This window comes from Haliaeetus leucocephalus, unplaced genomic scaffold (assembly GCF_000737465.1).
Source record: "Haliaeetus leucocephalus isolate CR32 unplaced genomic scaffold, Haliaeetus_leucocephalus-4.0 Scaffold21, whole genome shotgun sequence".
Classification (NCBI taxonomy): domain Eukaryota; kingdom Metazoa; phylum Chordata; class Aves; order Accipitriformes; family Accipitridae; genus Haliaeetus; species Haliaeetus leucocephalus.
Genome location: NW_010972457.1, coordinates 2,516,043 through 2,529,064, shown reverse-complemented (window position 1 = coordinate 2,529,064; position 13,022 = coordinate 2,516,043). Strand labels below are relative to the sequence as shown.

General features: G+C 36.0%; 1 protein-coding gene across 3 annotated transcripts in view; it reads right to left on the bottom strand.

Moving 5' to 3' along the window:
• Positions 1–13,022, bottom strand: part of DCLK2 (doublecortin-like kinase 2) — a 99,522-nt gene that overhangs the window by 7,054 nt on the left and 79,446 nt on the right. For all 3 annotated transcript variants that reach the window (XM_010576149.1, XM_010576157.1, XM_010576165.1), the window contains 6 exons: positions 12,848–12,905; positions 9,036–9,155; positions 7,110–7,256; positions 4,741–4,874; positions 3,325–3,402; positions 1,657–1,753 (listed from right to left, as the gene is read on the bottom strand). In XM_010576149.1, coding sequence (XP_010574451.1) covers positions 1,657–1,753; positions 3,325–3,402; positions 4,741–4,874; positions 7,110–7,256; positions 9,036–9,155; positions 12,848–12,905 — 634 coding nt within the window. The remainder of the gene's footprint in view (positions 1–1,656; positions 1,754–3,324; positions 3,403–4,740; positions 4,875–7,109; positions 7,257–9,035; positions 9,156–12,847; positions 12,906–13,022) is intronic.

Genomic DNA, 13,022 nt, shown 5'->3' with positions numbered 1-13,022 from the left:
TTCCTTACTGTATTCATGTTTCACTGAGTCTTTTGAAACCAGATGAAAAGGAAATGTTAAAAAAAAAATCAGCTATAATGTTCCAGTTTGTTCTCTATATATTCATGCAGGTGACCAAAATGAAAACAAACCTGGGACAGATGAGATCCACTATGGGCAAAGTACATGCACATAGTAACAGTACATAAAGAGCACAAATCAGAGGCAAGAAACTGCTGAAATTGTTTGAAAACTATGTTCTGTTCTGTGTTGCTCCAGAAGAATAAAAGACATTTAACTCATTTCATCAGCTAAGGATCACCTGGTATAGGAAAAAGCAGGTGAATAGATAGAGAAAAATGCTTAATTCTACTAATTATACGTTTAATCTCAAAAGATTTGGTATTGTGGCTTTCATCGTATTTTAGAGGCACTGGAGCAGATGTCTTTAGCTTTATCAAACACTTCCGTGGGCCTTCCATTAACGGTGCCTACAGATATGACAAACCTGAAGAGGTCATTGATACAAAGCAGTCAGTAAAATAATTAAAACAACAAAAAAACCAAACCAAAAACCCAAACCAACTTTCATCAGTTGTTTATTCATTCAAGTTTTTTCTTATGCAACTAACAACTAGTTTACTGGTGTAATTCCTGGTTCTACGAGCCTATTAAGACAAATATGTCCCCCTCCCAAATGAACAACTTCATGTACTTGGAGCCAAATCCTTCCTCGAAAAACTTTCATAGCCTCCAAATTGTCAGTCTTCATATTCTTATGAAGAGTATTTCAAGAAGATTGTTCATCACTTCAGTTTTGGGAAATGGCTTCTTCAGGCAGATAGTAACATACCTAAGTGAGAGGTTTCCCAACCAGCCAAGTTATTTAGTCTGTGTAAGTCTGAAGTGAAAAGTCACCTTTAGTACCAAGATCAACGGCCTTGTTTGTTCAGAATGCATGTCTGGAAGAGCATGAGATGATTGGGGCTTGGGAAATGTTGGCAAATGGATAAACAGCCATTGGGAAATGCAGAAAAAAATGCAACTTCTCATTGGCTGGATAACAAATAATCTATCTCCACTTGCTAATTAGAGTCCTCAGATATCATTCAGAGTACGTTACTGAATTAGCTTGAGAAGTGGCGCTTAAAAGGTGGAACCTTTATCCTGCAGACAATCATTTTAAACACAAATGGCAATGATAACATAAGAACTATTAGCAATGGCAAATCAAGCTGGCTGCATCTTTTGAAAAGAAGTTCTAATAACTGGCTCAAGTAAAATAGGAACAAATTATGTCAATTGCATTCAGTCCACAAAACAATAATTTTTCTTTTTTAGAAGAGATAGGAGGGAAAAATTCAGAGACACTTATTTTACAGCTGAAGCACTGAACCTGCTATAATAGTCCATCATTAAGTAAACTGAATAGCATGTGATGTTCACTGAATGCAATTGGCATTCTGCCACACTTACTTACTCAGACAATAACATGATGGCTGGCCTGCAAAACCTGAGCTTTCATCAAGCACTGTTAAGCCAGCTAACTAAAAAGGCACAGCAGCTAGAAGTGGGTAAGAGCCTGTTCTGAATGTTCTATTCTGCCTTTCCAACAGAGCACAGTCTTTTCAGTGGCTTGTCAGAAACACTGTTTCAGGTTGGAAAACATATCAGTACCTTTGCTGAATCAGTGATGTTATCCCAGTAGGGAGAAGGAAATTCCAGCTTCCCAACAAGTATCTGATCAAAGAGGTCTTCCTGAAGGTTGTTTTCACTGTAGAACAGCAGTAATGAAAAAGATAATGAGAAAGAAGTCAATTTGTCATGTGAATTTTTAACTTGATTTGGGGATGGAACAGAAATTATGTTATATCAACTACTATAAATGCATAATTTGCAAGTTCATACAGTGGCAGCACTTCTGAGGTGTTTGCCATAGTTACGCTGTCAGGAGTGATGAGAACAGAAAAACTAATATATTGAGGTGAAAGGAATTCCACTGGAAAAGGGACTGCATATCTAACATACAGGAACAGGAAAGGTAGTTAAAAAATAAGTCACTTGCAGCCTAGTTCTAAAGGACTTGCTACAGAAAGCATATGATAGGAGGAAGAAGTGTAGAGAAATGAGCCTTTTCTGTTAAACTATCATCACAACAGGAGAATTTTCAAAATCCAAAGAGGAAATATGGAAAACACGATACATTTAGTTTACTGAATATTGTATTCAATATCAGGCTACTGATATTGAAAGAATAACTACTTTTGTATCAAACCCATGGTATCGTGAATATTCAGGGACCAACGGCAGTGGGTTTTTTGGTTTTTAACTTCTCTTAGTTACCCCTAGCCACTTTGAACATCCACCCAACCTATTTCTGTAATGAACAATTTACCTCTTGGCTTGGTTTTGCAATAAGTATTTATTAACCTTGGTTAAGACCTGATTCTAATAGCATGGTATGGATATTCTCCATGCCCAGCCCCCAAACTCTATTTGAAGCAATTGCTATTTTTTTGTAGAATATATCTTTCAAAACATGTTTTCAGTTTTAAACATGAACTAACCACGTGCAAAAAACAAATACCTAAACTAAATGATAATTTTTTCCATTGACAATTGTTTATATTGTATTCTTTGCAAAATATTCAGTCTGGTGATTTTTAGTTACAAACTAAGTATTTTGCTGTAAAAATGGACAAACAGACTGTGCACAAATAACTTATAAGTTAAGAGGAGAATTCCCTATTAAAATGTGCCAATTCCCTCTCATTCCCTGGCAAAAAAATTGCTGAGGCACAAAGAATATCCATTCGATTTTTAGTAGAACTCACACATACTGTGACACTGAGTAGCAAGAATCATGTTTGCAAACTCCATCGCTCATATGACACTTATCAAAAAGATTAACAAGGCTAAAAATGCAACATAAGCAAATTCTTCCCTTCACCTCAGTTTTGCCATTAACCTTCACCCTCAACACTACAAACCAGTAAGCTGCTGTGTCCAAACAGAAACACTAGAGGGCAAAGTATACACGTTCATTGAACTGCTATACACATTGCAGACAAAAGGAAAAGAAACTATGCCCTCACACCACCATATCCCTCCACACAGCAGTAAACCAGTCGCTCCCTTAGAAAAATAAGTAAAATTGATCCCAAAACCGACAAGAGGAACATGTGAAAACAATTTTAAAAAAGAACAAAAGGGTAAAGAAAATGTGTCAATCTATCTGATCAATTTTTTTTCCCCAAGATGCCTTCTTCAGGGAGATAGGTAAGACTCGCTTAGAAAGAACTTGGTTCTTTACTATTTTTCCCTTTGACATACAGGAATACTCACCTGCGAAATGGTGGAAATCCACATAACAGTATGTATGTGATCACACCTGCAGCCCAGATATCCACCTTTAAGCCATATCTGAGAAAACAAGACTGTGTTATTTGTGCTGGATTAAAAAAAAGTCATTCCAATCAAATGATTACATTTACATGAATATATATTGTTACATGTATATATATTGAATATATATATATATATGTTCTAAGTTACTTGCTGATGATGTGGAAATGTATTTTATACCTAAGCATCATTTTACTTAGCATCCTTCACAGTCTTTTGGAAACCATGATAACATCATTTTTCATTGATTCCCCCCCCCACCCCTGCATAAGCCTCAAGGCTCTCCAGGGTCTTCTGAATATACCCAGATTCAATTCAGCATCAAGGTTTCCCAATCCAGAATCACTAATGATAAAAGACAAGGATGTGCTTTCTCAGTTCTCATATTGGAGTAACTATCTCTAAGGTTATCATATGTTGCTAAGCAACAAGAAAGATACCAATTCTCCAGTCTCTTGAGTGAGTAACAGAGGGAAAAAGAACTGCACTTTTCTTTTAAAGCACAGAAATTAAAACACTAGAGGTCAAAAAGAGGCCTTTCCTATTCTTTTCTATCCAGTAGATTCAGTCTGTCAAGACCTAAAACATGCAGATGAAGTGCTCTTTGATGTTTGAGCTCACTGCAGCTGTGAAATATTTGTCCATATGACAAATGCACTGAACAATGCTTGAAACAATACAACAAACCTCCCTCCATCATGAAGACCAAATTTGGAATGGTCACAGCTATGTCAAGAGTCAGCTAGCATGGAATGGATGTCTAATAGGTCTAAAAAGGAAAGACGACTTGTGAAATTCTACCATTTTACCAAATTATTTTGTATTTATACAACCCTGTGTTAAATTCAGGAAAACGGGGTTGTTTAATTAAACCAACAGTTATCAAATAGCAGGTGTCACCCAAACAGGATCACTTGAATCAACGTGATCTGATTAGACCTGCTCTGAGAACAGGTTTAGACTAGGTGACCTCTAGAGTCTCTTCCAATATAAATTATTCCGTTTCTAACAAACATGACCACTGTGTTTTGCTTGTCTGTTCTGCCCCAGGCAGCTGCCACAGCTGGTATAATGGGCTCTGAATCGTGAGGTGAGGCAGGGAACACAAACCAAGAAACTCTACTGTGCCAGCGCTGATCCTAGGGAGATGGTAACGAGACAAAGGTGAATTCTGGGAGCAGGGTGAGCAAGGAAGCTGGCCTCTTCAAGGAACTGAATGATGTCTGTTTTCTCATAGATGGCTTGGTTACAAAAATATGGAGGACCATCCTATTAGAGCATTATAGTTCTTACAACAGTTAGGAGCTACCTGCCAAAAATAACTGGTTACAAGACCTATGTCTTAGTCATCCTCACCCTGTCTCTGCAATGATTTCTGGAGCCACATATGTGGGTGTACCACAGACGGTATATAAAGGTCCTTCAACCACAGTTGCCAGTCCAAAGTCTCCTAACTTCAAAGACTTGGTTCCATCTGGATATTCACATACCTAGAATCGCAAAATAAAAACAGAATGAGGAGGAGAAGATCTGCATTTTTTAGATGCTTTAATTTGTTTGGAAAATAATAATCATCGCACCAAGGAGATGGGAAAAAGAGGTAACTTCCACAGCCCTGTAGGGAAAGAAGAGAAAAATGGTATGACCATTGGTTGCCACAGTGTGGCTGGAGCTAGTGTTCAACCGAGCTGTCTGGTAGCTATGTAGGTCAGACCATGATATACCCTCAAGCAGCTAAAGGGGGAAAAGAAAACCCAATCCTAGAATGCTGAGAAGTTTTAAATATATTAAGAAAAATATAATACTATGCTTCCATTTGATGAGTTTAAAATGGGATTGGCAGCTACAGATTTGTTTAACATCTCTCACTAACTTAGCATAAATTTAGTCAGTTAGCGTATTGGATATTTCATAGGCAAATGTCTTCCCTAAGCTTAGTCTAGGCAAGTTCAGTACAAGAGTGAGAAATCTGACTGAGAAATGTTTAGGTTTCTGTGCAGATCCAAGTGGATCTTACCAAAAGCCCCATAAAGAATCTAGCACATCTTGTTCTGAGTCATTTTGTTGATGAAAGAAGCTAAATTTTTAACAGAAACAAAAGTGTTATATGACAGTGATAGCAAGAGTAAATCAAACCAGACCAACACCAAAGGAAACATCCCTAATAAATTAATCTGTTTTGTTCTTAAAGTAAAATGTTTATGTCAACATGATTTCAATGGGATCTAGTTTCTATAATGTAGGACTCCAGAATCTCCAGAATGGCTGAATTTATTTGGTTTCCTCAAACAACTGAATACTGCCAAGGCAGCAATACCTTCCTTCATTCCCATGTGTAATTCATATCATTAATGGAAACACTTGTTCTCCTTGATATAACACCTTCATATCTGCTATTACTCTTAGTGTTTTTATGTTTAAAGGCATGGCTAGTGAAGACAATGTAATTCAGACAGCTGGATGACCCTATGCAAAAGAACTAACTACTTGCAATTATAGGTAGCAACTGACAGGAATTACTTGCATTCAATACCAGTACGTTATCTTAACATTCTGCCACTGTCAATCACAGTGAATAAGATTTGCATTTCTTTAGGCTTTCTAGGCAGAAAGGACATTTGTGCCTATTTATAATTGATTCAATCACTAACGAGAGCTTAAAATTTCTTTGGACTGTGTTTGAAGATGCACCTACTAGTAGTAAGACTTCCACCTTCACTTTCTTTCTCTTAAGTGCCATGTTGATGTGACCACATTTTCCAGGAGAAGCCCCCCGCCCTGCTTCCTTTTGCTAAACAATCTGATTTATTTGAGGGCTTATTTAAATTGCTGAACACAGTCAGTAGAATTTAGTTGGGAAAGAATTGACTATTAATTGGAAAATATTTTCAGCTTATAGCCCTATCCTTGTAATAGTTCAAAATCCAGCCTGGGATAAGCCATGACTCCTACTCTAGATGCAAGCTCATTAAACAGGATTGAGAAATGCCTACCAAGTGTGGATGAAAGCTACTGGCATTCCTGACTACAGTAGCTCAGGCAGGGGACATTATGGCCCTGTTTGTTCAGTGCACAACACGTAATATCTAATACCCAATATGTAATATGTAAGTATAACCTCTGTGTATAAGCAAGATAGCACGCTGTTCCCATTCTGTGAACTGTAGTCTAAGCAGTTCCCAAAGCAGACTTCATGGTAATTCTTGTCAACACAGTTATTTTATGTCTCTGCTGAAAACAAAAGTAGTCAGTCCCCTAGGACAAAATAAATGTATGTACAGAGTTAATTCATGGCTAGAATAGTGGTAAATCACCAGAAAGATGCTCCTACTATGACAGTGAAAGAAAAAGAAAAAAAAATTGCTTGATAACCATATGATCATTCAAAGAAATGGCACTCAGCCCACCTTTTCTCCCACTTGCAAACTATAATAAATAATTCATTGACATAGCTTTAAAATTCGTTGTTTTGTGAGACAATACTCCTGCTTATCCAAATGGCAGCCAATCAAAATGTAAATAAAGATAGGTCTAAGGACAGGTTTGAGCACAGCTCACTTGGGTTATTCTGATTGCTATCTCATGGCAGAAGATTTATTTCATACATACTTACTCTAAATTAATATTCCTGCTGTTCTCTGCTCAGCTCCTTGACATTTATATACAAGCAGTTGCATTAATGAGAACAAAGTAAGAGAAAATATTAGAAAATAAATGGAACATACCAGGAGATTTTCTGGCTTGATGTCTCTGTGCACAATGTTGAGACCATGAAGGTATTTCAGTGCACTGGCTAGATTGTAAACCATTGCACTCCCATCTCGCTCTGTGTATTTTGTAGAAGAAGTGATAGCATCAAATAGATCTCCTCCCTAAAGTAATGGAAAGATAATAGATCACTACATGAAAAATAATTAAGATTACTGTATTTCATAAAAAAGCCGTGTAAAATCTTCCTGTACAAAAGGCATGCTCAAATGCTTGTTAAACAGTAAAAAAATTATTTTGCTGAAAGATGATCTTGTCACGAAGACACCAGACTGGGACTTGGGTCATCTGCATTAAATTCTCAACTGTACTCCAGGCTTCTGGTGTTTGAGTTTGGGCAAATACAGCTCTTCTCTGCCTTGATTTCATTCTGTTGATCTTCCTACCTTTGATCACTCATTTATATTACCTACAGGTACAGGCATACAGTTTCCCTTTTCTTCATCTATTCAATATAATACCTTTGCATAGCAAAAACCAGCCCTGATTTTGAGAAAAGCCTAAAGTAATGTAAATTAACCTAATAATAAAAAGCTTAATGTAAAAAATATTCAGCAATTGTAATGAACTGCAAATTGGAATTTCTGTAGATATTGCAGAAATATCAAATAAATATAGCTGAAGAGGACAAACAGCATAAGCATGATCTTTTCCAACCTAAATGACTTTATGATTCTATGACACACCTAGAGTGCAGAACCTACAGGTGATTTCTGAATGTGCCAGTTGTGCAGTCTGATTATAGACGCCCTATTCCTCTTCGAATACATAACAATATGTAAGTGTGTTACTGATGCAGCATTTCCAGTTATTGACACAAATTTTATGCGGGTGTCTCTATGATGGTTACCCTGGATACATCTGTAGGAGTGATCTGTCTGAGCTGTGGGTGGCATTCCAAGCATTTCAATACACATGGAAGAGAGGCAGCAATTCAGGAAATACAGGCCAAGATGGTGGTGTATTAAAATATAAAAAAAATAGTGTCTTAAAACCAAAAAAGCTTCTACTATATAAAAATAACTTCTAGCAAGGAAGAGACATGGATAGGCTACAGAAATTATGAATTCAACAACTACAGACTTTCTTCAGAGTTTCCCAGTCTGGCAACCATTCTAGAAGGGACTCTTGAATCTAGCAATGTTTCAGACAGAAATAAAAAGTCATGATGATGATATATATTATTTGTATCTGACATGCCAATCAAGCTCATGTACAGTGTTGCTGAGTATGTACAGAACACAGACAAGAGAGTGCATGACTAAAACTTGGTGCAACTTGTGGTTTTGGCTCACAAGGTGACAGCAAAATGAAGATTTTTGTTTTCTCTGTACATGTATGAAAGCAGCATCTATTTTCTGGTGACTGGAAATAAGAAGGGTGAATGTTTGATATAAGCAAAACAGGTGAGATTTTTTGAGTTTTAATTTTGCTGGACCATAAACACTTGAGTTTAAACTATTTGTTATATCTATTGTCTACTAAGATAAATTAATTAAAAAGAATTTGTTTCTTTAAAGCAAGTTATTAAATAAAGATATTAGTGAAATAAATGCAGGTGTTCTGTCAGTAAATGCATATTGCTATTACCCCCACATATTGTAAACATGATATAAAAACCATTATCCACTTCTCTCTAGACTGCACATATTGCAAAATTACCTCAGATCTGTGTAAGTAGTCTAATTACAACTGAAGAGATGTAAATTCCATTAATATAACTGAGGGACAAGAGTATTTGCATGATTAAAAATGCAGGTTGCCACTGAAATCTTATCTCAGTTATCACTGATTATGTCTCCCAAGATTTTAAAGCTCCTAGATACTTCTCAATTTCACACCATTACAGAGAATTAAAAAAAAAAAAGTCTCCTTAGTCTTACCTTGACCAGTTCCATCACCAGGTAGAGTTCTGTTGGGGTGTCCATTTCCTCTATAAGCATAATGATATTTGGATGCTTCACTCGACGCAGAATAGACACTTCGTTTTCAATCAGGTGTTCCTGTACAGAAAAGAGGACCGAAGTTTATCTGAACAGACATGAAATTGCCAATTCATTTTTCCTTTGATCAGCTGACCACTGATCATTTGATCAGTGATCACCCTTTTTGCTGTTTAATTTATATAGTAGAGGGTTGTTGTCAGATGCTGGTTTTTAACTTGCATTTTAGCCCAACTGTACTTCATCATTGACCATGTTTAATTTAAAATACCATATTTCACACACATAACCAATGAAATACCTCTGAAAAAAGACCCCAGAACATTACAGCAAATCAGGAAGTGCAGATTATATTCTTATGTGGGTATTATGAGGTAAAATTAAGTTCAGAACCCCACCGCCCCCAAGCTGGATCTTTGTAACCTGCCACCCCCAATCAATAGTTATCATGTTCTTGATCCTCTCCAGCCTTCACCTCTCATTTAGTGTAGGTTACTCAAGGACAGATTACCTAGGATTTATGTTCAAGGACTTTATTTTTTAAAAAAGTTGTGGATTATATAGATTAAAAATATTATAACTGCTTTGGTTATGGATTTCAGTTCATTTTATATGGATGTTCACATTTACAATCTGCAAAATATGTAATAGCTCAGCTAAGTTGTTGTAGCTCCAACAGTTTAACAGCACACAGATTGAATTTAATTTCCCCTTCCCCATACTTCTGAGGAAGTAATGAGTCTCAGGAACAAATTAGTTCCAGAATGTTTTGTTTTCTAGAACATCTTAGCATTTGGTTAACACTGGAGAGTGAAGAAAATTACATGCCCCTTTCATGTGAAGAATGATTTGCATTTTCCGTTATAAATATTGGAATACAGATATTGTATTTAGCTTCACTGCAAAATAAGTAACAATGCTTGCATAAAATACTAGTTTCCTTACACTTTGGCAGATAACAAATCTTGTCACTGGACTTGGAACTTATTCATGTTTAATGCACTGATTAGTAGCATGCACTTCATGCATCTGTGAGCAAGAGCACTAGAAGTAGCTGTGATCCGCTGTGCATAGGCAGTTTTGCCAAAGCTTTATGTGTGTGGCTATGTAACTCAGAAACCACATGCCATTTGTGCATCTCATTTTGTGAGAATATGGTGCGGCATATACGGGTTAAACAGTCACACCTTTGAAATTCAGTTTGAAAGAGCATCAATTGTCATTCTGAACAAACATATGTCTGCTCCAAGCAAAGTGCTCTGGAGAAAAAAAACAAACAAACACAAAGCAATTCTGTTAAACACAATGCTGAATCTCATCAACAGACAAAAGTGAACAGCCACAGCATACTAAGACTTATGGATGGAAGCCTGTAAATTCAAAACTATCATTAAGAGTCCAAGCAAAAACTAGAATCTTATTATAGCTTTTTCCACCTAAAGGACAGATAACATATTAAATTTATTATATCCATTAATTACAACTAAGGCACAATAGCTTTACCTGTGCTTTCTTTATTTCACTTGACTAAATTGTTAATTGATTTAAATAAAGCTCAGGTATAAGTAATGTTTATTTAAAATAAACAGTAATAATATTTTTTAAAAAGGCTCCAACATGTTGTTGAGCTACTGTTTTAATACCTGTCCTCAAAATGCTGACTAATATATATAGTTAGTTATTTTCAACCACCCCACTGTTTTTGCTATATTTTGTCATGTAAAAAAATAGTCATTCTCAAACTTGTTGTAATGTTCCCCTAGATAGTGAAATATAGATTTCAGTCTACATTAATATGATCTATTTACAGAGAAATTATTGTATAACTAACATTTAAGCTGCTTGTGGAAGATACACTAATCAAATGGATTCAAGTTTTAGGACATCCAAGATAAACGGCTAAAGAGCAGTGAGCAACATGGAAGTCATGCATATGGCTTGATGGGCCAGATGGGTGATTTTAAGGCAGGGCTTAAAAACATGTGAAACGGAGTAAGGAAGGAGCAAGCTGTAGTAAAATTTAATTATTTTCTTTGTTGGAATTCTTCCTGGACAGTTCTGCCACTGCCCTAACAGGTATAAACATCTTCATAACAACAGTCCTCTGCTTGTACATACACATGCATCTGTATGTAGCTATACAGACACAGGTCCTTTCAAAACCGACAAGTATGCATCCACGGGGTTGATTTTTTTTATTATTTGTTTTAAAGCAGTGAGAACGATAAATAGAAAATATGTTTAAACTCTGCTGTATAAAATGGATTGTCTCTCTCTAGACCATTCTAATTTATGATACCTAAGCAGCTGACTTAGACAAGTAATAAAACACATCTAAAGTTGCAAGCTGTCCACATCACCCAAAAGTTTCCTTTTGCAGTGAAACACACTGGGTCACCCTTTCCACAGCCAAAGAAATGGCAACATTTTCATCTCAAAAAGGTAATTCTAGCACTTTTTCTTGTGATTATACATTTTTAAGATTCCTTTCTAAATTTTCCCTTAAATAACATACATCTCCTAGCACCTAATACACAGTTTAAACTCTACATAGATAAAACATTTCTGTTTGAGGACCTCTACTTAAAGCAAGTCATCACAGCAGGTAATGCATTAGTGTACAGTAATATATAGCTCCTTACCATACAAAGAATGTAGGAAAATGTAACAAATCTGTATGGCAAGGTCACATTCAGCATTTGGAGCTCTGAATTACACTTCAGAGCAGTTACTTATTGTAATTGACAAAAAGGGTACCTTTGAATTAAAACCCTGACTTGGTTGCAAAGTCACCTCCAGAATCATTTCAGTGCAATCATTTACATAAAAAAATAAGGTGTTTGCATCAAAAAGTCCATCTTTTTGGTCATCCTTGAGAGAATGGCATATTTCCTACTCTCAAAGAGACTTTAATCTAGAATTTGATTGCTAATTAATACTGTGCCCTCAGTGTTCTTTTAGCTAACACTAAACAATAATCCATTTGATTCATAAGTTCCTCAAGAGCTCTTTGTTTTTAAGGTATTGCAAGCAGTGAAAATAGAGGTATTTAATTTGTTGTTATCTGTTCCAACACTTAGTTTACATTCTTGGCTGTAGGTTGGAGGATTTGCCTTCCTTTTTTAAAATCTCTGTACTTGGGAGGAAGGTGAAGAAGAGGTCTGACACTTTCAGATACTTGCTTTGATTATGTAATGTAACATGAGCATCCAGCTGTTCTGCTAGAGAGACAATTTTGGACTTTTTTTTTTTAGCTTGAATTAAAAAGAAAGTTTCAGGAACCCTTTTGTTAAGAGTCTTTGTTATACAGGATGGTGAAACTACATAAACACAAAGAAACGGTTGAGAAAATTTTTTTCAAATCCATGTTCTGCATATAAAAGGAGCATGTACAGCCATGAAAAGATAAAAATAAGAGGCAGAGAGGGATGGGAATTATATAAATACACATATAGCTGCAAATTCCCTCTCATATTTTACAGATCAAAATCTTTCTAATATATTTTGGACACATATCTGCATTTTCGTTGTTAGTCTAATAAAACAGAAGACAGTTTGTTTTTTACTCTATTATCTAGTAGACTAACACTCACTACTTTTATTATTTGCTTCTTGCATACATTATCATCCTGTTAAACAGATATTCTGAAAATAGTCAGAAAACCCAAACACACCCACCATTTATGACTAATGAGCAGCTGCTAGTGCTGTTTCTGCTATTTTTCTTATACATGCAAATTGTTGTACACTACCTTTCCACAGCATTTAGCCTTGTCTATGATCTTCAGTGCAAACTCCTTTCCTGTGGATCTAACAAGAAAAATATGAGAACCATTAATTAGAAACTGGTCAACAAATTGTGGCATCATCTGTAAGAATACACATCATCATAATAGAAAGCCTTAACCCATGGAGGTTGCTGGCAGA